This window comes from Chelonia mydas, chromosome 10, assembly GCF_015237465.2.
Source record: "Chelonia mydas isolate rCheMyd1 chromosome 10, rCheMyd1.pri.v2, whole genome shotgun sequence".
In the NCBI taxonomy this organism is placed as follows: Eukaryota; Metazoa; Chordata; order Testudines; family Cheloniidae; genus Chelonia; species Chelonia mydas.
The window spans coordinates 46,950,757-46,976,339 of record NC_051250.2 but is presented as its reverse complement, the minus strand read 5'-3'; the positions used below and the strand labels follow the sequence as shown (position 1 = coordinate 46,976,339).

Sequence of the window (25,583 nt, the reverse complement as noted above, 5' to 3'; positions counted from 1 at the left end):
TATAACACTAAGGTAAATCTTACCAAGCTATTTGCCACAATATCTTACAACAGTTAGTTACCTGTTGTGTGACCTAGGCAGTGTGGCTGAGGTGACAGACCTCTGGACTAGGACTCATAACTAGTTTCCAGTCCCAGCTCCTCTGCTGGCTGACCTTGGGCAAGTCACTCCCCCCCCCCACTGCCTCAGTTTCCCTACCTGTAAACTGGGGATAATGATACTGACCACCTTTTTAAAGTGTGTTGAGATTTACTTCTGAAAGTGTGATAGAAGAGTTAATAATAATACCTAACAAACTATTGTTTGTACCATTTTAATTGTATTGCCTTTCAATTCAATGGAACATGGCCTTGTTCGTAAAAATACAGGGCTGCCCTGGTCTTTTGCTGTTCAGCAGCAATTTACCAAATTATTTCAAAGGTTGCAGTTAAAATGGTTACCCACTTCACTGCCTTCGGGCTATGTTGACTTTGCTTTAAAGGAGCAACTGCGTGATCCCCAAGCTGTGAATTTCCTGTAAATCAGAGCCCTGAGCTGTAGCCAGGAAAGGGGGTTAGCACAATAGGGCACCAGTGGCAGGGGCCAACGTAAACGGAGCACAATTTAAATGAAGTTACCAAAACCCAACTGGTCCCCCGATGGCTGTGTTACCAGAGCTGTGCCTGGGGCAACGGCTGGACTAGCCAGGGTTGCTACAAGACAAGGCTGGGGTGAGCGAATAGTTTATGGACTTTGCCTACCCTGGCTCTGGTTTCTACAAAGATCAAGACTGAAGGAGCAGGGAGGGTGTATGTGGGATGGAGAGACATTGACAGAGCTGCAGGGGCTGGGAATAGGTTATAGAGCACCTGCCGGTATGATTAATTTTGCCTGTGGCATCAGTTCCTCCCTTTCAAATACATAAGATAGGGATCGGCAACCTTTGGCATGCAGCCCATCCGGGTAAGCCCCTGGTGGGCCGAGCCGGTTTGTTTACCTGCAGCATCTGCAGGTTCGGCCGATCGCAGCTCCCACTGGCCACGGTTCGCCGTTCTAGGCCAACAGGGGCTGCAGGTAAACAAACTGGCATGGCCTGCCAGGGGCTTATCCTGACCGACCGCGTGCAAAAGGTTGCTGATCCCTGACTTAAGATTTACTCCAGTTATTTAAAGACAAGTCTCTGTTCCCCATCTCATGAGGGTTTCAGAAATGAGGGCACAGGGGTAACAAGGGAGGCAGCAGTGCCAATTAAAAACGCTCCTGTGGGGCGCTGCCTTTGTTAACCACGTGGCTTTATTGGATCCCACTGGCAAAACAGGCAACTATATATAACTGGCTTCATGTGCCAAGGCCAACCGGAAACGCATGGAGAGATTCACAGATGCATGTTCCTGCTAATCCTTTATTCCATGCACTGAGCTGCCCTGGAAAAGGTGGTAGGTGCGGAGGGGGTGGGGGCGGAGAAGGAAAGATAGAAAAGCTGCATTTATCCCCCCCACAGGCAAGAGGTTTCTTTAGAGGAAGTGGAAAGAACAGCGGCAAAGTGCTTTTTAGGGGAGGGATGCGGGGGAGCAGGGAGGGACTAGAGAACGCTCCATCTGCTTCAGCTGGTGAAACTTCCCAACCTCTTATGTACGACTGGGAGAGTTGCCCCAGCCACAGGCATCCCGGATTGCTGCAGGAGTTCAGTCAACAGGTGATGTGGAGCTGGCCGAGCTGCAGCGTTTGGTGGGCTGCAGCACGCTACGTCTCCAGAGGAGACATGGGAGCCCGCACACCTGCCCTGGAGTAGCCACAGGAGACAATTCAGACAGAAGCAAAAGGGCAGATCAGCTCCCTGCAGCTGTTCAGGAACAGAGCCACCAACAAAGGGCTGGGCAGGGGATTTCAGGGTCTTTCACTGTTAAGTTAGCCTCCAGCCGGCAGGCCTGGGTATTCTCCGGAGGCATGTGTGTTACACGGTGGCACGGCCCAAGGGTTTGGACACCTTTGTTATGGGAACTCCGAGCTGAAGCTGGTCTCGAGGTGGAGATCTCGTTAGCAGATGCAGAAGCCCCCATCCACCATTGCTCTGGGGATGGGTCCTGGGGTGGGGGTCCTGGAAGCACAAGGGCTTGTAGGCAGGTTGGAGGAGGGGCAGGGAGGTGACTCCACAGCAAGAGAGGTGGGCAGGGGAGACAGCAGCCAGCAAGAGTGGGAAGAGCAGTCATCAGTTTCAGCTGCAGTGGTCTGAGAAGGGAGGAGAGAGCCCAGGCACTCCAACCTCTGCCCAGGCACTGTCTGTAGCTGTGTGCAGCGAGGAGCATCCCCATCGGAGGAACCGCACCCACCAGACTCTCCGACGGGCCGCTGCACAATCAGCTGGCTCCTTCCACGCTCGCTGCCCTCCTCAGCTGAGAGTTTTCATCATGGCGTGGGCCTGTCTCAGCTCTGAAAGTGGAAGAGGAGATGCAAAAAGCCAATGGGGGCAGAGTGACCTGGATCTCAACAGGGGGCACTGCAGCCAGTTTCCAATTCACTGGTCACAGCAGGGCAGAGAATAACCTCTCCGCTGTGAGCAGCAACAGAGAAATGACCTGACAGGAGACAGCCGATCTCTGCCCCAGCCAGTAGGGGGAGCAGACGGGACACAGGAAAGGAAGCACCAGCTGGCAGGGCAGGGACGAGGTGAGCGATTCCAAGCTGCCTGTCTACTCACCTGCCAGTAAGACCCGGAACTTCTCTGCCGACATGGTCATGGCAAAGGGCTCCGTCCCGCCTCGGTCCCCGTCTCGCACAGTGAACTTCAGGTGCACGAGGGGCTCGTTGACCTGCTGGAGCTCGCTGGAGCTGAGTGTGTGATCCACCCTCCAGGACACAGAGTCCAGACGGTTCACTGAGGACAGAGGCAGAGCCAGTCTCAGGTTTGCACTGTCAGTGTAAAACACTCTCTCTATGCACGAGCCGGCGATATGGATTTGGGAAGCATTTTTCAAGAGCATTAAGCGGCTTCTCCCACCCCTGAAATGCAGCCACCTTTGGTGTGTGCGCAACACAGCAACTGTCTTACCAGCCCACAGCGACAATGTAAGACATTACAGGAAGGAAATGTCTCCAGTTGAAATAACAAGGGAATTTCGGTCAGTGGAGTGGAGCGCTCCGAGATAGCTGTGTTATCCCCGCCACAACCCTCACTGCAAAGATTCCCATGAGTCCAAGTGGTTAGCACTGCCTCAGCTCCGTCTCTCTTTATGGCCAAGAGAGGTAACGCAGTGTCCTCCAATGCCCTGCTGGGGCGCTGCTTCAGCGCTGGCTCAGAAGGCAGAGCACCGCCCAGTGCAGAGGTGGGCAAACTCTGGCCCGCGGGATCCTCCTGCCCGGCCCCTGAGCCCCTGGCCCAGGAGGGGAGCCCCCAGCCCCTCCCCTGCTGTTCCCCTTCCCCCGCAGCCTCAGCTCACTGTGCCGCTGGCGCAATGCTCTGGGCAACGGGGCTGTGAGCTCCTGCGGGGCAGCGCAGCTGCAGAGCCGCGGTCTGACCCGGTGCTCTGTGCTGTGCGGTGCGTGGCTGGCTCCAGCCGGGTGGCGGGACTGCCTGTCGAGGCAGCGTGGTAAGGGGGCAAGGAGCGGGGGGTAGATAGAAGGCAGGGGAGTTCCAGGCGTGGTCAGGGGTGTGGATAGGGGGTGGGGCGGTCAGGGGGCAGGGAACAGGGGGGTTGAATGGGGGCAGGGATCCCAGAGGGGGGGCAGTCAGGAAGGAGGGGGGGGTTCGATGGGGCAGTGGGGGGCAGTCAGGGGTGGCGGGTCTGGGGGCAGTCAGGGGACAGGGAACGGTGGAGGGTTGGATGGGGCAGGGGTCCTGGGGGGGCCATCAGGGGACAGGGAACGGGGGGGGGTGGGGGGGGTTGGATGGGGCAGGAGTCCTGGGAGGGGGGCGTTGGGGCAAGAAGCGGGGGGGGGGTCAGAGATGGGGCGAGGGCCAGGCCATGCCTGGCTGTTTGGAGAGGCACAGCGCTCCAAACAATTTTGGAAACCCGATGTGGCCCTCAGGCCAAAAAGTTTGCCCGCCCCTGGCCTAGTGCATCACCTGCACCACTCCCTGCTGCACTTGGATTGTCCCGGAGGTGAACTAACCTGGGCAGCTCCTAACCTACCGGGCTGACAAGGTCACAGCCCAAGGGGGTCAGACAACAGGGTTCTGGTCCCAGCTCCTGGTCACCCCCTCGGTTGCTGCTGAAAACCCAGTCACCCTCAGCAAACTGACCCTGTCCCGCAGCCCTCAGGAAGTCCCAGAGGAGAATGGCTGGGGAAAGTCCTATTGAACTTCCATCCATGGACACAGGAGAACAGCTGGAGGAGTGGGGGCAGTGGGTACCAGCAGGGCCTGTACCCCTGCTGAAGGACCATCTCCCATCCGCGGCCTGGAGCAGTGTCAAGTTTGCACGGCCAGAGAGGGAACACTTACATCTCAGGCTGCGTGCCCTCAGGCTGTCCTGTAGGGGGCTCTGTTTCTCCTCATAGGACCGGCACAATCCTGTGGCATGTTCTACAAAACACGGAGACCAAGAAATCACCCACCAAAGAGCATCAGATCGGTCCCTGCACAACACGACTCCGGTTCCAATGGGCTCAGAAGGGACCCTGGCTGCAAACAGCTGAGTTGGCCTGTTTAGCAGGGGGACTCTAACAGGATGCTGACACTGGGGCGCACATGGGATAACGGGGGGATGATGGTACCCTAGGGCATTTCAATCAGAAGATGGCCCAGGTACTGCTCCAAAGTCCTTCCTGATGGTTAATACAGCGAGTTCTAACTTCTCACTGATGGGAGAGTGCGGGGACACACAACCCAGCAGCAATCGCCTCCTCCCCCCAAGAACCAATGTACTGAATTCCACACAGGGCTGGAGCAAGGGTGGTAGGACACAGTTATCCAGGGTTACAGCCTGGTGCACGGGGGGGGACAGACTCAGCTCCGCTCCCCAGCGCCCTCCTCTGGCTGACATTGCACCAGACAGTCAGGCTGCCGCTACCAAACCCAGGGCTCCCCAGTGTGTTGCAGCCCACTCCAAGAGACCCATCCCTTGGCACTTCCCCTACCTTTGGGCAGCCCCAGCTGTTGCAGCTCGCTGGACAGAGAGTCGCTGTCTACGCTGTGTTTGGCCGCGCTGGAGAGGATGAAGCTGAGCACGGCAATAGTGGCCTTCACGTCCCCAGACTCTGGAGAGAGGAGGAGAAATCTTTGGGCCTCTGCATGGCAGCAGGGCTCTTCCCCGCAGGGAGGCAGCTTTGATAGACCCTTGCAAGGGTCCGTGTCCATTGATGTAGGATCCGACAGCCCTTGATGTGGCCTGCCCTTTGCAGTTCATCGTCTGCAAGAGACTAGAGAGGGTGCACGGACAGACGCCACCTCGCACTGGGCCACGAGGGGCAGCAGGGAAACAGGCATAAAGAGCTGGGCTCATTGTCACCAACCTGGGTGAGAAGCCATGATGGGCAGGGGACTGATATATGTGTGGGAGGGAGGGGGGAGGCAATGCAACCAGCAGGGCTCAAAACAGGTTAGGATTTAAACAAGCCTGGGACAGGCAGAGGTTAAGTCTAACTAGAATCAACTGATGCTAGGGATCCAAATACTAATAATGGCCAAGGGCCAGAGGAGTAAGGGCCTGTCTAAGCGAACATTTAGCTCATGGCAAGCAGGGGTGTAAAGCTCCCCTGCCCTAGCCAGCTGCGCACTGTCCGTGGACCCTGCTGCTGCAGACTAACAGCTCCCTAGGGCACTTTCACCTACTCCTGTTTCCAAGCAGGGCGGATCCCAGGCGCACTGCGGAACTCGGGGTGTGGAGCAGGATCCACCCGGTCACCTAGCACGTGGCCGATATACACCCTGGTTTGCTGACACTAACCATTCGTACAGCCAAAGCCTAAGGTTAACACTGCACCATAATCGGGCCAGTGCACCATAATCGGGCCAGTCAGACAGGGCCAAGCCACAGCACGGCAACTCAGCTGGGTCAGCTCATTCATAAAAACCAAACCAGACATTTCACAGCTTACATCATGGTCCCATCTGGCCTCGATCGTCCAGTCTGACCTGTGTAACACAGCCCATTGGGCGTCCCTGAATTAATGTCTGTTTGAACCAGAGCAGATCTGGATTTAGAAATTGCCAGTGATGGAGAGCACTTGGGCAGTTGTTCCAACGGTTAATGACCCTGTTAAAAACACCTTATTTCCAGTCTGAATTGGTCTAGCTTCAACTTCCAGCCATTGGCTCATGTTAGACGTTTGTCTGCTGGACTCAAGAGCCAATTATCAGCTGTTTGTTCCCCATGTAGGTACTTACAGGTTCCCATCACCTCACCCCTTAACCTTCTCTTTGTTGCGCCGACCAGGCTGAGTTCCTGGGACCCATCCCCTCCCCTCTGCATTGCCACACTAAGACAGCAAGTTCTGCAGGGCAGGGACGGGGGCTGTTCGGGCAGCGCCTGGGAAGTTTTGATTGCTACTGTGATCACCACAACCATCAGGCCCAGGGCTCTTCCACACACTCAGGAAATGGTGTTATCCCCCAATGCAAGGGCCCAGAATCACCCAAAAATATAAAGCCAGGGCAGTGTTTGGAGTGAGAAGGGGAAACTCGTCAGGCTGCCGATTAGTAGCGTCTCCCCCAAACAGAACAGGGGCAAGGACCCTGGGAGATTAGCAGGGCTCCTGTGCTTGCTCACAAGCAGAGGGTGCCGTTGGTTTCCAATGGCTGAGCATTAACTCTTCAGGCTTCACTGCTTCAGGACATGCCTCTCCACTCGAGACCCCAGCCAGCGACGCTTTTCAGACAATGTGGCTAACAAAGCCGAGCCTGGCGCCCATAAACACTGCAGGTAAAATGTTCTCAGGCCAGGGCACTGGGGTGTGGAATGGGCCGGGGGGGAGGTAAGAGTCAGCCAAAGCCTGGCCTAGCATCCCAAAGCCACCGGTTTCCCGCAGCCTCCCTGCTGTAAGCACTGACAGAGGAATGTCAGTTCTAGTAATGAAGCCAGCAAAGCTCCCTGGAAGGCAGGTGAGGCAAAGAGCCAAATCCACTGTGATGGCCTCACGGACAGGACTAGAGGAGCCCGGGCTACGGGCACCCAACTGCTCTGAAAAAGAACGACACTCACCAAACTTGGCATCCGAAGTTAGCTTCAGGATCTTTTCATACTGCAAGAGAAGAGCAACACGCAGGTCCATCAGCCCCAGGGCATTCTGCTCCCAGGGCACACAGCACGGTGCAGAATGATCACTGAGCCCTCTGAATGACAGGTTTCAGAGTAGCAGCCGTGTTAGTCTGTATCCGCAAAAAGGAGTACTTGTGGCACCTTAGAGACTAACAAATTTATTAGAGCATAAGCTGATCCCTCACTCTCACAGATCTTGGGAGACAGACCAGTCCTCGCTTACAGACAGCCCCCCAACCTGAAGCAAATACTCACCAGCAACCACACACCATACAACAAAAACACTAACCCAGGAACCTATCCTTGCAACAAAGCCCAATGCCAACTCTGTCCACATATTTATTCCAGTGACACCATCACATGACCTAATCACATCAGCCACGCCATCGGGGGCTCATTCACCTGCACATCTACCAATGTGATATATGCCATCATGTGCCAGCAATGCCCCTCTGCCATGTACATTGGCCAAACTGGACAGTCTCTACGCAAAAGAATAAATGGACACAAATCTGACATGAGGAATCATAACATTCAAAATCCAGTAGAAGAACACTTCAACCTCTCTGGCCACGCAGTAAAAGATTTAAGGGTGGCAATTTTGCAACAGAAAAGCTTCAAAAGCAGACTCCAACGAGAAACTGCTGAGCTTGAATTAATATGCAAACTAGATACCATTAACTTGGGTTTGAACAGAGACTGGGAGTGGCTGGGTCATTACACATATTGAATCTATTTCCCCATGTTAAGTATCCTCACACCTTCTTGTCAACTGTCTAAATGGGCCATCTTGATTATCACTACAAAAGTTTTTTTCTCCTGCTGATAATAGCTCATCTTAACTAATTAGCCTCTCACAGTTTGTATGGTAACTTCCAACTTATCTGTATATATCTATATCTATATATATATATAGATATATATCTCTTACTCTATGTTCCATTTGGTGCATCCGATGAAGTGGGCTGTAGCCCACGAAAGCTTATGCTCTAATAAATTTGTTAGTCTCTAAGGTGCCACAAGTCCTCCTGTTCTTTGAGCCCTCTTAGCAGATCCCCCATGGGGCAAGTAGAGCCAGGCTAAGGCCAACACTTCCATAAGGGGCCTCTGGTTTTGGGTGCACTTGGAGTCAATAGGAGTGGTGGGGGCTCAGCACTTCTGAGTAATGGGGCCGAAGTGTCTCAAGGGGGAACCCAAATTACCAGAAGCTACTGGATTTAGCCTAAGTAACCTGCCCAAGGCCACATGGCACGTGGCTTATCAGGGACTAGGAGTCCTGGGTTCCTGCCTCCCACTAGACCAAGCTGCCTTCACAATGTGGGGTGCAGGAGAGGCCATTCCCACTGGCTGCTAGTGCTCCAGGCATGTCCTACAGGGAACCTCCATGATCCAAACAGTGGGTCAGCTGCTGTATGCGATGGGTGTTACAAATGGCTCAGCCCCATGTCCCCTAGTGGCCAAACCCCCTTGCTGCAAGACTTCAAGGGAATCCGTGTTGTCAACCACCGGCCTTTCTCCTAGCGATGGCAGGGCCAATGGGTGGATGAGGTGAAGCAGACCACACAGGACCCTTAGAGCAACAGACACTAATATTTACTAGTAAGTATTTAGCAGCCATACGGCCCTTTCCACCAGCAGATCTCCCCGATGAGGGACTATCACTGGCCTTCTTTTACAGATAGGGACACAGGCTTTAGGCACCCTGCCCAAGATCAGTGGCAGAGCTGGGAATAGAACCCAGGTGTTCTGACTCCCACTCCGATACCCCACCCACTCCACCGCACTGCCTGCCCTGAGGCTGGCCAGCTCGACATGGCCCACGCCACTCAGCCAGGGGGAGGGGAGACTTGAGTCTCTGCGATCGCTGGATCCCGGCTCAGCTGGGCTGAACGTGGGAGAAGAACGCCCTTCACTTACATCAATCCCCTCGCCCTGCAGGTCCTTGAGCACCTGGCCACAGATGAGCTTCAGCTTCACCGAGGACTGGAAAGGAGAGAGCAAGAAAATAAAACCCCACCACAATGCTGGGCCCGGCGGGCTCTGTCTGGCAGGAGTCTGAGCTCCCCTCAAAACACACGCTTTCCGCCACATCAGGGGGACCCATTTCAACCTTGCCCTGTCCCAGCCAAACAGCCAGTGGTTTGGGTTGTTTTTAAACCACTCGCTTCTTGCCACTCTGGGGCACACCATGGTTTGGATTCCACAAAGAGACTCCCTGAGCATTGGATGCAACATTCAGGCTAAAGCCCCAGCCAGCTCTTGTGCTGCACTGAGTGTATTGCTCGAGCCCTCAATCAAAGCCTGATCTACGTACTTCCCGAGCCTCTCCCCGCTCTCTTAGAGACGCCCTCTCAACCAGGGACAGGTGCAGAGTTCACGCCGGTCGCTCAGGGACCTGAGCTCTCCCCCTTCATCAGACACCCCGAGTCCCAGAGCTCAGATCGGGATGCATCACTCAGATATTCCCATTGCTCCCCAAGGCCGTAGATACCCCTCTCGACGGCCAAGGCTCCATGCTGACTGTCTGGTTTCACAGCACCCGATACCGTCTCTGAGGGGAGGTTTAAGAGCAAAAAGTGCTCAGATCCCAGGGTGCTGGGCACTGGGTAAGATCCAGAAGAAAACAGAGAAAGAGAAAGCTTCCACTTAACTATTTTGGCCAAGGTGCTGATTTCGGCCAGGACCCAGTCGGGACAGTCCAAGTCTCCACAGAACCGGAACCTCTGGAAGGAGAAGATCGGGGGCAGTTAGGACCCAGGTAGCCTTTGGGCCGGGGGACGTCAGCGGCAGAGTCTCCTTTGCAGGGCAGCCCTGCTCTTCTTGCCAGAGCAGGGGAACCCTCATTTCCCACGGTTATTGCTGCCCTGTCTCCATTGCACCAGAAGAGCCGCCCCCCAGATTTCTCTCCTCTCTGGGTACTTGGCTGCCCTCATCTCCGGTCTCTGCTCTGGCTGAGCCTGCTGCAGAGTCGGACAACAGCTGGGTCGATCCGGAGCTGTACAAATAACTCTCCTCCTCAGGCCCTGGGTCCCCACTGTATAACGCCCCTGCAAACTCAGGTGCAGCGGCTCCGTGCACGGAGGCCGTTAGCCTTTGGAGCAAGCTCCTGGGGAGAACAACCAGACTCAGCTGGCCAAGCTCAGCCCTGGCATGAGGGGATGCAACTGCCCTGAATTCAAAGGGCTTCCCCCAGGGCTGAACTGGGCCCAGAGTCTGAAGGAGACAGACTCATTCCCAGAGAAGGAAAGAGTTGGAGGGGGCTGGGGTATGCCCAGAGGGATCAGTCTGATGAAGGGGTGGGGTGAAGGTGGGACAGGGCAGATGGCCCCTTCCTGTTCCTAAACCTCTTCTGTTCCTAACAGCTGCCAGTTAGGCCGCAGCTTCAGCAGTTTAACCCAGCAAATGCTGATACAGACCATGAGCCCACATCCTGGAGCAGCTGTTTTATACCCGCTGCAGTTAGGCAGTGAGTGCAAGGGGACAAGTCCCTGGCAGCTCACGTATACAGGTCCACAGGCTACAGAACCAGGCATAAGTCTCTCAGAGCAGGGGGCAAACGGCTAGGTCGAGGGGAGCAGGATGGCTGATCCCCCCAGGGTTTAACATTAACGTGGCTCTGAAATGATCCTTTTCCCTCCCACTCATTCCCCTGCGCATCCAGTGCTGAAGCCTTTAGTACTCCCTGCTTTAGAAACACAGGTGCTGCTCCAGCAACAGCCCATCATACCCGGCATCCTGCCCCCAGCCCTGGCTGCTTCAGAGGAAAGATGCATTACAAGGAGTTGTCACTTGCCCCATCCTGCAGGGCAGTACTCTGGGTGGTGGGAGTGAGGCAGGGAAGGCAGCGTTTCCTTCCTGACCCCTGCAGGCTACTGGCCTGCACCCTGAAGCAGGAGATTCATTTATCCCGAGCACATTTAACTAGGAGAGGTATTAGAACTCAAAGGGGTGTCATTCCATTCACCAGCTGCCACTGTGGGTTCCCCAGGCCAATTACCCACTGTGCAAAGGGGCAGCTCTTTCTATTTCCTCCAACTCCTTCCTGGGACCCCAATGATCTCAGGTCACTGGAGGGAGGGAGCAGTTTTTAAGCCCAGACCCTTCACAATGTTTAACCCCAAATCCCCTCTCCCCCTTCCCTGATGCACATGTTAGGAAGCTCGTGACACTGGCCTGGCGAACCCCAAGGACTGGGCTAGTAACGGGGAGCCCTCAGGCGTGGCTCCCGATGTAGTACCCAGAGTCCCTGCTGCCCCAGGAACTCAGCTCTGCATCGCCCCCGGCCCCCAAATCCCAGCAAAGGCCTAACACCCCCCAGCCAGCCATGCACAGCGCCTGCGCTCACCATGGTTTCCTGCTGTCTCTGCAACGCCGGGCACGGGACCCCTCACCCACGCCAGGGCTGGAGGCCATCAGCTGATCTCGGAGCGCAGTCAGCTGACCACAGACTTCCCCGCGCCGCAGCCTGTCAGCAGCTCGCTGAGCCGAGTCAGCTGACTGCAGATTGAGTGACACTTCAGCCGTGGAGCCTGCTGACTTATTGCACAGACTGAGCCTCAGCCCCTGGCAGCTCTTCTCTGCTGCCAGCAGGGGGGTTACCAAGTCCCCTGAGACAAGGGGTGTGGGAGGGGATGTCTGTTATGGAGCCAGCTTCTGTTGGTGGGAGAAAGGAGCTTCCGAGCCACACAGAGCTCTTCTTCGGGCCAGGCTGTGTAGGCTTGTGTCTCTCACCAACAGAAGCTGATCCCATAAAAGATATCACCTCCCCCACCTTGTCTCTCTAACATCCTGGGACCAACACAGCTGGAACAACACTGCATCGAAAAAAACCATGAGTTTTTAAAAGACTGCTACGACCGTTAGGGGTTCTTTTCTTTTGGTGTCTGGTTTTTGAGGCTTCAGGTCTTACGTTTTGAAGCTTTTTCTATACAATGCTGGGTGCTGGAAAATGGTGGGGGGGTTTTAAATGGAACCTGAGATTCTCACATAATCTCATGACTCCATGAGTTGGGGCTTTAAGGCAAAGCACCAATTGTCTTGAGTGAGACAGATGATAAAGTGAACTGAGTCAAATCCAGCACCCTGCTTTGTTGCTAAATTAAAGCAGCGAATGATCAGTTTTATTGGGTAATTGTCACAAAGGCCAAAGAATGAGAGTCCAACTCCACCCCTCCCCCAAATTCTAGGGAAGTTCTGATCCAAATGTCATTGCTTGGGTTTCTCTCTCTGATGGGCCAGACTGGAACCCTAAATCCAAACATGTCCAGTCTCGGGGGGAGTTCAGATTTTGATTTGAATCCAGAGCAGGTTTGGTCCAAGCTCTTCCAAAAATGTGCCTATGACACACTGCCGGGGGGGCGGGGGGGGGGGATGGAAGCTTTAGGGGATAGAGTAGTTCTGTGTTATTACTAAGATGCATTCACTTTCAGAACAGCTTGATGCTTTCCTTAACATTGCTGTGGGGAATGCAGGAGGGATTGGGGACGGGGTGAGAGGACATCAATGCCTTCAGGAAGGGCTAATAGCTTAGATGGGCAGGGGAGGGTCAGGTCAGCCTGGCTTTGGCTGTGGGCTGGCTCCTGATCACAGCCTTTTCCTATCTCCCTGGCCACCTATTGGCTTTCCAGCCTCCGGCTCCGCACACCTTTCCCCTCTCCAGCTCCCTTTCACTCAGTAACTGGCCAGGAATCTCCCCATGCTGCACTGGGACACAGGTCCCCTTTGTGTGTTCCTGGTGTAGACAGTGTCCCACAGATGTAGGGCGTTAAGAGCGCTCTGCAGAAGGAGGTCACTGAGAGGCCTGGCTTAGGGCATAGCGTTTTGCACACACCCAGGATTTAGGTCAATGGAAAGATCGTTCCCTCTGTGGCTGCACATGAGAATGAACCAGCCTGGGCATACTGAGGGATAGGGGGATGAGGGAGGAGCTCCAGCTCCCTGCCAGCACCACACCTTGCCCAGAGGAGCTGGGGAGGGCTATGCAGGTGCCAGGTACATCCAGTGGGTTACGCACCAACTTCCCTGCCTCTTCTGCTTGGGTGACTAGCCCCCCTCCCACACACACTCCCCCAAAATGATGGGAGAATGTTGCAAGCTGAACCTTGTAGCGTGAAATCCTGGCTCTGGAGAAGGCAGTAGCAAAACCCCCATTGGCTTCAATAGGATTTCATTGGTAGCATTTCCTCTTCCACATGAACCCATCTCTCGCCTCTCCACCTTAAAACACTCTCCTAGGAGATCTCTCTACCCTTGGGCCCAGAGCTTCTGTTCAAAGCAGCTGGAGCAAAATGGCCATAAAAATATTGAAACATAATAATAATAACCTTGGGGCTGACAAGGCCTGAGCTAATGTCACTGCTCTATTGCTTGTTTTTGCTGCATCCTTTGCCCCACCCTTCATCTGGGTATTTAGCCTGTAAAGTGTCTGGGACAGAACCTTGTCTTCATCCTGATCTCACACATCCTTTCACAGCAAACGGGGAAACCGAGGGTCAGGGAGTTTAAGTGACTCACCCGAGATAACATCAGGGAGTTGCATGCTAGCAGAGAAAACTGGCATGCTTTTAAATAGCTATTGTGTTCAATTTATCAGACAGTAGGGTTTTTGTTAAAAGCCAATGTTTATATAGGACCTAAACATTAATCTTTTGTGCAGCTGCATTTAATATGCCTATTATTATTTATATTACAGTTATGGGTGCCAGGTTTGTATAATTTTTGGTGGTGCCCAGAACAAGTCCAAGCAGAGCCATCCCCAGGGCAACAGCCCCAGGCCCTGCACTGTGGGGGGCCCCACGCTTTGGGGGGATGAGGGGTCCAGATAGAGCTGTCCTGTCCATAGGACAGACCAGGGCAACCACCCCAGGGCCTGCACTTTGGGGGGCCCGTGCTTCAGGGGGCAGGGGGTCCAGAGTGGCCTGGAGGGTTAGTGGGGGGCCTGGTGCCAGCAGCAGCAAGTGACCTGGTCCAAGCCTGCCCCTGCTCTGCCCCCATTCCATCCCTTCCCCCAAGCCCCCGCTCCACCTCTTTCCAGCTTCCGTCCCGCCCCCCAAAGCACGGTAAGCCCAAACATTGGTGGAGCAGGGCTCACATTCCTAAATATTGGTGGAGCACGGGCACCATGGGCCCATATAACTTGCTGCCTATGATTACAGTCGCATCTAGAGCTCCAGCTGAAATCAGGACCTCATGGTACTTGGTGCTGTGCATACATGAAATCCCTACCCTGAACAAAAAGAAAAGGAGGACTTGTGGCACCTTAGAGACTAATCAATTTATTTGAGCATAAGCTTTCGTGAGCTACAGCTCACTTCATCGGATGCATTCAGTGGAAAATACCCTGAACAGTTCACAATCTAACTAGGCATGACAGAGCCAGGCTGGGAAGGAAAACTGAGACAGAGAGAGAGGTAGTAACTTGCTCAAGATCACACAGCAGGTGTGTGGCTGACCCAGGATAGGGTTGCCAGCTGACCGGTTTTTGACTGGAACACCTGGTCAAAAAGGGACCAGGCCATTAAAAGTCCAGTTGGCACAAGGCTGGCAGGCTTCCCACCCAGCTCCCGGGAAGCGGCCAGCATGGTCCCTCCATCTCCTAGGTGGAGGAGCAGCTATGGGGATTCTGCGGGAACTGCAGCTGTGGGGGAGCTGTGGGGGTAGCCTCTGCAGATGGGGGCAGTGCGCCTGTAGATAAATCTCTGCATTAAGCATCTTTGCATAATTGTGTATCATTTTCATATGCCTTTGTATTATGCCTCTTCATATAACCTTGTATTAAGTCTATCCACGTGTGACCTCTGTTTTCATTCAACTTTGTGTCAAGTCCTTTGATATGGGAACTTTGTATCAAATCCTTATATAGAAACTTTGTATTGAACCTTGGTATAATGGTATAGCCCCTAAGGATAAAGGTAGAAGAAAAATGTCTTTTTGCTAGGGGTAGAATAAGATCTCCCCTCACTTTTAATCAACTGCCCAGTTGAATGAATGAGGTGCGAATGAGCAAGGCGTGGAAGGCAAGCACCTCTAGACAGCTGCAACAGTTGGAGAGAGGATGGAAGCCAGACTCAAGAACAATAGAACTTGTCAAGCGGTCTCATTAAAGAAGATCAGACATATTGACGGCCTTGGGAGTTAGAAGCAAGCACCTTCTTTTGAAAACACCCCCTTTGAAAATAAATGTGGCAGCATGAAAACAACACCCAGAAGGAAGCACCACAGATGACCAACTGACACAGACACAGATTTTGAATCTGGTATAGATTTGCATGAGAGGGGAACTGCTATAAATGCGAGGTATCTTGCAGAGGACCCCAGGTTTCGTCTTGTCAACATCGGAGCATCGATCCGGATTGACAGAAGCCCGACTCCACCCCTCCCGCATCTAACTCACCTGGCCAGTGAAGTTAAGGGGAGGAACTAGTTGGTAACAATAAGATGGAGTGTGTGAGTATGTGTATATGAGTGCACGAGTGTAATATATATCATATGCATAAGATACATGTATTACCAATAAAGGTGTCACTTTGCCTTATCCCCCCTGAAAAGATTCTGTGCAATACTTTAAGTACAACACTCAGAGCCCCCGTGGCCACCCCTAGGCCTAGCAGAGGGATGTCAGACACTTCCCGGGAACTGCCGAGGTAAGCGCCATCGGGAGCCCATGCCCGTCACCCCCTCCTGCACCCCAACTCCCTGCCCCAGCTCAGAGCTGCCTCCTGTGTACCCCAAACCCCTCATTCTGCGCCCCATCCCAGAGCCCACCCCCAAGCCCCTGCCCCATTCTGGTGAAAATGAATGAGTGAGTGTCAGGCTGGGGGAGAGCGAGTGATGGAGGGAAGGAGATGGAGTGAGCCGGGCCTCAGAGAAGGGGCAGGGCTGTTCAGTTTTTTGCAATTAGAAAGTTGGCAACCTTAAGCCAGGAGCAGGATCCAGATCTTCTGAGGCCCACTCCAATGCTCTAGTTACCGGTCAACGCCAGGCTCATGTTACCTCTCCATGCCTGTTCTGGGAGCTGTGCTATGGGTCTGATGCAAAATAAGTAAAAGCCATGTTAGATTTAGCACCATTAGGAGTAAAAGGGGAGAAACAAATCCCTGCTCCTTTCCCTTATTTTGGTTCCTTCTTCTCCCCTTCCCTGGTTCCCTGTCCCTCCCTCTCTCTGCTTCCTTCCCAGCAGAGCAGAGATTAGCAGCTCCAGGTACTAGAGTCTAGGAAGGGCCATGGCAGCAAAACTATAATAAACTCAATGTAAACCCCTGATGGAGGAATCAGGAAGGGAGGGAGCAGATAAAAGAGCCACTACTGAGAGTCAAAGAGCGCTTACCACTCCTGGTGTGACGAACAATCACACAGTAAAAGCCAGGCACCACTAAGGAAGGTGCATCAGGTGGCAACACTATAATTCTCTGCTGCCAGCAGGGGGCGGCAGAGGCCTTCAGATCTGTTTCTTAGGCGTTCTATTCCCTGCTGCAAAGCAAACACTGTACCTTGCCTTCCCCCCATGGCTACTCTGAAAGGGAGGTCAATGACTGAGCAACTGGATGTCCACTGACCTGTTAACCCTGCTAGCTAAGGTACAGCTATGGGCCCCAGCTGCATAGGCTGTGAGCACCTCATGCTCTTAATGTATTTGTCCTCACAACATTCCTGGGAGGGAGGGAAGTGCATATCACAGAAGGGGAACTGAGGCAGAGAGACTAAAGCCCAGATCCTCAACAGGTACTTGACTCCTCCTTTCCCTTGATTTAAATTCAATGGAAGTTGAGAGTCTGAATATCTTTGAGGATCTGGGACTAAATGACTTGCCCAAGGCAGGGCAGGGATGGGATGGGAGGGGGCCCCCCCGCCCTGCACAGGCCCTTGGAGAAAGGGCACCTCTGCTCTGGAACCAGTGTCTGCCAGGGCTGTCCCGAGGTAGAGAGCTGGGCAGGGAACATGAGGCAGCAGAAAAAACATTCCATGGGCCACCCTTCCCCGGAGAACTCCCCAGGCCCAGGGCCATTCTTACAGTCCTGGTGCCCACCTCAATTCTGAGCCTTGAAAGTTTGGCCACACCTGTTCATTATTGTAATTAGCCAAAGGCCACTGGGCACAGAGCAGCACTGGAAGGGTAGTTGAAGGGAGGGGCCTGTTCTTCTCTCCCTGCACCCTGTGCTAGAGGAACAAGCACTGAGTCTGAGCCTGTAGGTCCAGGACCGCCCAGGTTTCCTTTTGTAGGACAAAGGACACCCAGCTGCACCAAAATCCAGCCCAAACTCTCACCGGGGGAGGCTGGAGTTGGCCTTGGCCTTTGGACCACAGACAACACCAGCTGTTCCAAGCAGTTGGGCTCAGCTGTGCCCTCCAAGCAGCAGAGCCATACACAGGATCTTGCCACTCTAGCCCGAGAGCATTAACTTGTGCCTGGCTCCTGGAAATGGCTTAGCATGGAATGTTACTAGAATCCGGGTGGGAAAGGAGGGACCCTCCCCGTTAACTCCTCTTCCAAATCCACTCAGCCAGGACCAGGGCTTGGGGAGGGGACTGAGCCTGGGACCTGTGGAGTCCCTGCTCCCACCCCCTGAGCCTCCAACCCCGAGTGGTGGGGCTCTGATGGGCAATGGGGCTGGAACAGAGCTGGACAGTTATCCCAGCTGAGCTGGGACTGTGGTCTCCATGAGCACGCTAGGTGGGGAGAGGCGCTGGAGTATCTCCTAGCAGGAGGCTCTCAGGTAATTTCAATGGAGAGCTAGAGGCAGATTTAAGCTGACACCTTCAGATCGCAAATCCATGAAGGCCAGCGGGTTTGGGGGACTCCTACCTTCCCCCCTGCGACAAGGAACAGACAGCAGGAGGGCTGAGTCCGCAGCTCCAGGGCGGAACAGGAACACATGGGGTGCTGTTGACCTCACCTTCATCCTGTGGCAGCTGGTTCCCTGGCAGCACCACACAAGGATTTCCACACATACACCCCTCCCCCCCCCAAGAGTAGCAACATGGGGCTCCTGGGAAACAAAGCCCCACTCTGAAATGCAGCTCCCTGCTGCATACCCTGCCTCTCCCAGGGAGGCTCCTGAAGGGGAATAAAGGTGTTTTCCAAAGTGCCCAGGGGTCTGACCTCCTGGCCCCCTTGCTCATTAACAGCATTCACAGCAGCATTCCAGGCAATACAGGGGTCACCCCCGCTCCAGCCCACCCCAGGGAGGAGTTTCTTGTGGGAGAGTCTGGGATACAGCTAAAGGGGTCACCTCCTTCCTCGCCCATTCACTAGCGGGAACATCCCCCTCAGGCAGGCAGCAGCCATCTCAGTCTGCTCAGTGCTCTTCATTTACTCTGCAAGGATGGCAGAGTCACTTGGCAACTCGGGCAGGAGTTTGTGCCTACAAGAAACGATCCCAGAGTAAAGCAGGCGAAAGCTGGGGTAGCAGCTGCTGCACTCAACCCCCCCAGCAGCACAGGATCTACGGCTGCTGGAAGAGGAAAGCCAGGATTAGAACTTGTTGCCTGATTGTAGAGGTTAGTATAATATAGGCTCCCCCATCAATCTGACCAGAAGATAAGGTTCTTGTCCTGGAATCAGGCTACACAGATGTAGTGAGTTCAGTGTCTTGTACAGACCCTCGGGGCATTTGGCAAGGACACTCACACTGGAGAACAAAACAGCCTTGGAGACTTTTATTAAAGTTAATGAAAAGGCTACAAAAACTCCAGACCACACAGTATAGCACCAGGGGAACTTGTGGTATCATTCCTTACCACGCTCCTAGATTAGCACTTCCTGGAGTACCTGGTGGTAAGAGGTAAAGGACCAGCCTCGCTTCTGGCATGCCAAGTGAGCCCTATGGTCCAGCTTCCTCAATGACGGTGAATAAATAGAGCTGAAGAATCAAATGCTGAGTAGCTAAGTTAATAGACAGCTACAAAATTTAAAAGCTAAAGGAAGAAGAAACAGAATAAGAAAGACTAATTCCACAGGGTGGTTTGCCCTTTGTACAGCGCCTGAGCAATATCATTAATGTTCATGCTAATACCCAACCTTCCATGCCCAAATCTAACTTCCTCAGCCACATAATATTAGGGTGCACTTATTTTATAGGCTAAAATAGCTATACATCTTAACACCAATTAGCTCATTCTCAAACCTGCCACTCCATGCCTGAACTGGTTTTTGGTGAGTATATGTTCCTGCAGCGTTCCCTGTGGTCACCGTCTACTGTTAAGTTCCGTCTCCTACTCTTAGGTAAACATGTTTAGTTCCCCAAAATCTAAAAGGGTGACGATTAGGTCATTTATCTATGCCAAAGGTCACTAGCCTACTTCATCACACTTATGCTAACTTGCTTAAGCCCTTCTCCCGACCCACCCGTGACTTCGCGATGCGCAGTCCTGTGACCAGAACCCTAGTCCAACAATCTCCATAAAGCTCCCATAGACGCTGATGGCCCTGTTCATTTCATAATTCCAGCTGTTGATCATAGACCACAGCTCGGTGCATCAGCCTAGCCACCAAGGCTCTTCACAGCCTAGCTGTGATGGACTGGAGCAGGCATTCAGTGGAGAACCCTCTCCCCCATTGACTCTGGGTTTGCTACTTCCCTCTTCAACCCCTATTGTTATGAATAATTCCCTCCACCCTGCCCCAGGATGAGTGATGCTGGAGACACATTCCAGGACAGATTATGGTTCTGTGCTGAGGACAATGAACTAGGGCCCAGGGAAAGGGATCTATGCCATCTCGGCCAGATTTCCTGTGGGATGTGGGACAAATCACTTAAACAAGGATTTGTGGTGCTGGCACCTCAGTTTCGCCTTAACCTCGGGGATGCTCTATTCCCCCTGTGTGAACCAGGGAGAGGGAGGCTTCTCTGCCTCACACAGCTGCCCTAGAGATAAATTCAGTTTTGTTCTTGGAGGTGGAAATGAATCATCCTGCAGGGAAGGGAGTCAGCAGCTGGGAGCTCTCAGTTGAGGAAGAAACAGGTGGAGGACCTAATTGTATGTTAGGTATATCAGGAAGGGATGGGAGGGTTGAAACTGTATGGGTAGGGGAGGCTGGATCTCTGCCACAGGAACCGATGAGGCAGCAGATACAGACCTCGGAAAGGCAAAACTAGCTGTCTCTAAAACCCCCTGAAAGGAGGGGTTAAGGCCCTGGCTTGGGCCTCAGAACACCAGCTTTCTCTTGCCAGCACTGAAGGCACTTCCTCTGTGACCCTCCACAGGGTCAGGTCAACCAATAGCCCATAAGGGGCACTGGGCAGGACTTTGGCCATTGCTGCAAGCTAAAGCAACCACCATTCAGCTAAGCTGTTGGGAGACTCTTGTGCCCCTAGCTTGAGAAGCACTGCTCTAGGCTACATCTATCTGATGTGGGGGACTGGCAATTTCCTCCCCCCACAAAAGGTGCACACAGTCCGGCAGCTGATGGCTTGTGGACCAGCACTGATCTGTGGACTGCCACTTTGAGTAGCACTGGTCTAGAGGCCTTTGTAAAGCTACCCTGCCAAAGTCAACCAGCCTTGGAAGCTATTTCATGCAGAGAACTGGTGGCTGGGAGAGGGAGAACACCCAATTTGTAGGCACCTGAAGAACTGACCTGCACCTTGGAGGGGGGGAAAAAAGAAGGGGGATTGTTTGCTATAAAGGAAGGGGGGTTATGGTATCAGCACATGCCATTTTACACCTCTTTTGCCCCCCACTCCCAAATTGACCAGATACAATCTAAATCTCATCCCATCTCATGTTCTACATGGGGACATATCTACACCCCTCCCTGTTTTTTCTAAAGTGATGGGGTTGTAGGAGGAGGCTCATTTAATATCTAAACAGAATTGTCCCTTGACAAAAAAAAATAAGGTGACAGTCACCCGCACCCATTCAGAGCCTCCTCTTCCTCCCTATAGTTTCCTTCGTGTGCCCATTGTGCTGAAGGGCTGCCCCTGTTACACAGTCAGTACAGGCCCGCCTCACACAACAGTGGATTTTATTTGTCATTATACAGAAGGTACAGCTCACACAACAGCTCCCGCAATGAAACCGCGGCTGTTTGATATGGAGGAGGCCCCCTACAAGTAGGTAAAAACCTACACAGCCACCATGGTTAGCCTCAGCCAAGCCTTCTCTCCTGCCCCTGAGAGAGATACAGGTAGTTAGAAATCAGGACAAGGAATTTATCCACCTCCACCGCCCTGTCAAGTCCACCAAGATACTTGGCCAATTAACAGAGTGCAGCAGTTTGGAAGCATTCTGTGTGCTCCATTGAGCTAACGCTGCTGTTATCCATACCCAACTGGAGTTTTAGCCTGCACAACAATGCAGGCACCTCTTGTAAATCCCTGATCAACCTCTGCTTCTCAGACCACCAGTGGGGGCTTCAACCCAGCGCTGCAGTTATGACAGACCAAGACAGCCAGCCAAAACACACACTTATAAGCTAGAAAATAGATACCTTCTGATGCCATCTCCTGTCAGAGGCTGCCTTTCCCACTTCCACTGGATCTGGGAGATTATCCCTGGATCCTTTATAGGCATCCATGATGAATAGGGGTCCTACTACAACATCAGCTTCCCTCCGGGAAAGAGGACCTGTATGGGGGAAGAGGCATAAGCAAGAACCCATTAAGTTTGTCAGTTAGTCTCACTTTGGGATGAGAGCACCTAAAGACCAGTCAGTTTGAGCAAGCCAGACATCTTTCCAGGTAGCGTGGCTGAAATAGAACTTACCGTGTCTGGAAACCACATCTCTTCGGAAGTGCTCTCCTGGCCATCTATTCAAATGCTTTGCTCTCCTGGACTGTCTTGCAAGCAATCCACAGTTCCCAGTCTCACAGCACCTGCAGATGTCTTGGGTGCCTTCCACTGGAGACCAGCTGGAACAGAACAGGAACAGTCATCTACAGTGAAGAGTTCTGTTCTAGGCTGCCTGTCACTCCCCAGATGGGGTTCTAGGCTACTCACATGTTGCCTGCTTTGTTGAAGGAACAAGCCTTGTTCAAGGGATCCGGGGCTTGCTCAGCTGCAGTGACTTTCAGATGACAGGTGATGTAGATCTGGAAGGGAAGCGGGAAGAGGGGTTAGGACCATCCCAGGGGACACTCACTAACAGCTGCTTAGCCTGGGGAAATCGACTTGGAGCAGAAATGTGGGGGCTCACCAAGTTCCTGGCATCTCCTGCAAACCTGAACACATCCACCATGAACTGCAGCGTGTCCTGCCTGGGCCTGGGGGATATGAAGGCTGAGGTGGTGTCATCTGATCTCCCATCCACCAGGCACCTACACACAAGAACCAAGGGTCAGTAAGAGTCCCTGATCAGTCTTGTTTTAGTCTAGAAAGGGCTCCCAGCTCTTACCCATTGAAGTCAATGACAGCATAGCGGGGAGAGGAGTCCCTGTCTGGGCTCAGGGTGGCCACACAGCTGTCCACAAAGAGCCTCAGAGCCACATGGTTCCCAGTGCTGACATCAGCTTGGATATGCATGACCTCCCCCAGCTGGAATCCACTGGAGGGTCTCTCAGCACTCCAGTCATCTGCAAGGCAAGTTCACAGTGAGCAGGACAGACAGGCAGGCAGGCCGGCCTCAGCTCCCCTGGAGGGACCTCCCACCTACCATTCATCAGGTGCAGGGAGAAATCCAGCCTCTCCTCAGCAGACAGGGTGGAGCTGAAGGGAACCCATGTTGGCTTGATGGCTTTACTGCTCACATTGTTCTTCCTGGGAGAAGAGGAAACCTCAGTCACTGAGCAAGATCAGGGACCAAATGGGAGGGAGGGCTCTGAGCACCTCAGACACTCACCTGGGGTAATGACACCCAATAGGAATCACAGCTGGATTGGTTCTCAGGATCACTGGGTTGCTGGCAGGGGTGGGGTTATAGTTCAGGCTTGTGCTGTAAACCAGGGAGTCTGGGGTCATCTGGGAAGGAGCAGACATGGAAGGGTTAACACTAGTACACAGAGCATTTGTAAAGTCATTCAGATGAGCCTAAGAACAAGCCTCAGCCAGATAGAAAAGAGCTCAAGTTTTCCAACAAGCGGTCAACTGGGAACTTCAGAGCTCGGTTTGCTGGAGCAGCCATCAGAATACTAGATCCAGAGTACTGCCATTTTGTACAACTACTCACTAGTTTTCTCTGTGCACATTGTGAAATAATCAAACAGTAACCTCCCCCCACCCCAGATATAACCTGTTAACTGCATTCAAGTGAGTTTTAACCAGTGTTTCAGGAAGACAGGTGTCTATCCCTCTCTCCCCTACATCCTATGTAGAGCTCCAGCAAATACCAATCAGCGTATTCAGTTCAGTGGTCCTGTCTGTAGAGCTTCCAGACAGTCTTTGGACAGGGGTGTCTAGAAGTAAAATCTGTCTGAGCCACAAGAGCACCCTATTCAGGCTCCACTTATGAGCCTGCTCCAGGAGCAAAGCAGGGCAGAATTCTTTGACTAGTGCATGAAATTGGAGGGTAGGAAGAAGCACCCAGGAAAAACAGGGAGCTGGTCAATGACAGGAACAAGATTCCACCCACTGATCCCTCCCCCCCCCTGCATTTTTAACCCCATCAGACAAGACAAGGGCAGTGATGCTAGGGATCAATAGGGGCTCCTGGCTTGCATGAATCCTTACCTGTAAGGTGCTGCCACATTCATGGAGCCCAGCTACAAAGATCACTGTGTTCTCTGCAGCATTAAGGGATGTGTACCGGCAGGCAGCTGGGCCAAGGCTCAGGTCAGCAGCTTTGATCAGTCGCCCTGTCCCAAACAGATCCCTGTGCACAGTGATCACCATTTGAGCCTCCTCACACTGCAGCATGATAGGCTGCAGCATGGACACAGCCCCTGGCTGGGAAACTTTAGCCCAGGGGTAGGGCTGGGCAAGAGAGGGCACATGGGCATTTCTGCGAGGGGGCTCAGCCCTGGGGGTGGGTCTCCAGATTGCAGAGTCACTCCTAGAGAAATCCCAGGGATTGTAACAGGTCACCCCACTGACCACCCAGCACAGAAGAGCAAAGCCTAAGCTGCTGCTATACCCCATCCTGCCTGCTTGCAGCAAACCCAGTATGAAGGGACACTGTTACTCTGGGGCTTTATACCCTGCACCTAAAGCCAACTCAGAGCTGCCCCAGGTAATTAACACCCTCCGCTAATTTGCAGGCAGCTGGGGCCCAATTACACCCACTGCCCACACCCTGGAGCAAGGAAATAGGAGGGCCAATGGGAATCAGCTCCACCTGTTGGTGAGTTCATCAGCTGCAGTTTGGGAAATTCCTGCCCTGTTTCGTTCAATGGAAGGCTAAGGGTGGGCTGCACCACAAAGAGACCCAGGCCCCTCAATCCCCAAATGAGGCCTGTAAATCCTGGGTTTGGCTCCACTGTGATCCACAAATCACACAGCCAACTCTGTAGGCACCTAAATTCACTCAGCAGCATCTAAGTTATTACAGTGGTTTTGAGATGTGGTCCCCTCAGCTCAGAAAAGATACACCTGCATTGAGAAAAGGAGTACTTGTGCTCAAATAAATTAGTTAGTCTCTAAGGTGCCAAAAGTCCTCCTTTTCTTTTTGCGAATACAGACTAACACGGCTGCTACTCTGAATACTGGCATTAGAAAAGGTTCAGAAAAGGGCAACTAAAATGATTAGGGGTTTGGAACAGGTCCCATAGGAGGAGAGATTAAAGAGGCTAGGACTTTTCAGCTTGGAAAAGAGGAGACTAAGGGGGGATATGATAGAGGTATATAAAATCATGAGTGGTGTGGAGAAAGTGAATAAGGAAGTGTTATTTACTTGTTCCCATAATATAAGAACTAGGGGCCACCAAATGAAATTAATGGGCAGCAGGTTTAAAACAAATAAAAGGAAGTTCTTCTTCACACAGGGCACAGTCAACCTGTGGAACTCCTTGCCTGAGGAGGTTCTGAAGGCTAGGATTATAACAGGGTTTAAAAGAGAACTGGATAAATTCATGGAGGTTAAGTCCATTAATGGCTATTAGCCAGGCTGGGTAAGGTATGGTGTCCCTAGCCTCTGTTTGTCAGAGGGTGGAGATGGATGGCAGGAGAGAGATCACTTGATCATTACCTGTTAGGTTCATTCCCTCTGGGGCACCTGGCATTGGCCACTGTCGGTAGACAGGATACTGGGCTGGATGGACCTTTGGTCTGACCCAGTATGGCCATTCTTATGTTCTTAAGTATAAAGTTCCCAAGGTGCCCATGTTTCAGACTCTGGGCACGTGCACAGCTGCCTCCCTCTAGGAGTCCAGACACCTATCTCCCACCTAAGCCTACTTGGTGCAGTTCACTTCTGTCCCTGAAGCCTGTCCCTTTTGTGGCGTGAGGGAGACCCTGGCACATGCGTACCTTCAGTACGCCAGGCTGCAGCTCCTCTTCCAGCTCCTCCAGAACCTCTTACTGAGGTTCTGGCTGCACTTT

The 25,583-nt window shown here is 53.0% G+C and overlaps 2 protein-coding genes across 2 annotated transcripts; both read right to left on the bottom strand.

Annotated features, from left to right (window-relative positions):
• Nucleotides 1-299: 299 nt before the first annotated feature.
• On the bottom strand, nt 300-11,897 carry COMMD4 (COMM domain containing 4). The gene is made up of 8 exons (XM_037911299.2): nt 11,521-11,897; nt 9,827-9,898; nt 9,093-9,158; nt 7,119-7,158; nt 5,056-5,175; nt 4,421-4,501; nt 2,678-2,854; nt 300-2,409 (listed from the first exon to the last, which is right to left on the bottom strand). Exons 1-8 carry the CDS (start codon nt 11,521-11,523, stop codon nt 2,369-2,371), a joined length of 600 nt encoding a protein of 199 aa, XP_037767227.1. The 5' UTR covers nt 11,524-11,897; the 3' UTR covers nt 300-2,368.
• A 9,224-nt stretch (nt 11,898-21,121) lies between these two features.
• Nucleotides 21,122-24,324, bottom strand: LOC102937705 (zona pellucida sperm-binding protein 3-like). Its single transcript, XM_027818106.3, has 9 exons — nt 23,778-24,324; nt 22,951-23,069; nt 22,765-22,868; nt 22,507-22,684; nt 22,309-22,429; nt 22,113-22,204; nt 21,879-22,024; nt 21,604-21,740; nt 21,122-21,285 (listed from the first exon to the last, which is right to left on the bottom strand). The coding sequence occupies exons 1-9, from the start codon at nt 24,183-24,185 to the stop codon at nt 21,262-21,264; spliced, it is 1,329 nt and encodes a 442-aa protein (XP_027673907.3). The 5' UTR covers nt 24,186-24,324; the 3' UTR covers nt 21,122-21,261.
• Between the last annotated feature and the right edge of the window lie 1,259 nt (nt 24,325-25,583).

What these genes read in the sequence shown, in the direction of transcription:
- LOC102937705 (XM_027818106.3), bottom strand. Translation starts at nt 24,185, where the DNA reads ATGGGGTATAGCAGCAGCTTAGGCTTTGCTCTTCTGTGCTGGGTGGTC. An exon ending in CAGGAGATGCCAGGAACTTG is followed by an intron (nt 22,205 to 22,308) that starts GTGAGCCCCCAC and finishes CTTCCCTTCCAG; the next exon opens with ATCTACATCACCTGTCATCT. An exon ending in ACAGGAGATGGCATCAGAAG is followed by an intron (nt 21,286 to 21,603) that starts GTATCTATTTTC and finishes TATCTCTCTCAG; the next exon opens with GGGCAGGAGAGAAGGCTTGG.
- COMMD4 (XM_037911299.2), bottom strand. An exon ending in TCAGCACCTTGGCCAAAATA is followed by an intron (nt 9,159 to 9,826) that starts GTTAAGTGGAAG and finishes TCTCCTTTCCAG; the next exon opens with TCCTCGGTGAAGCTGAAGCT. An exon ending in GAGGGCACGCAGCCTGAGAT is followed by an intron (nt 2,855 to 4,420) that starts GTAAGTGTTCCC and finishes CTCTGTCCTCAG; the next exon opens with TGAACCGTCTGGACTCTGTG.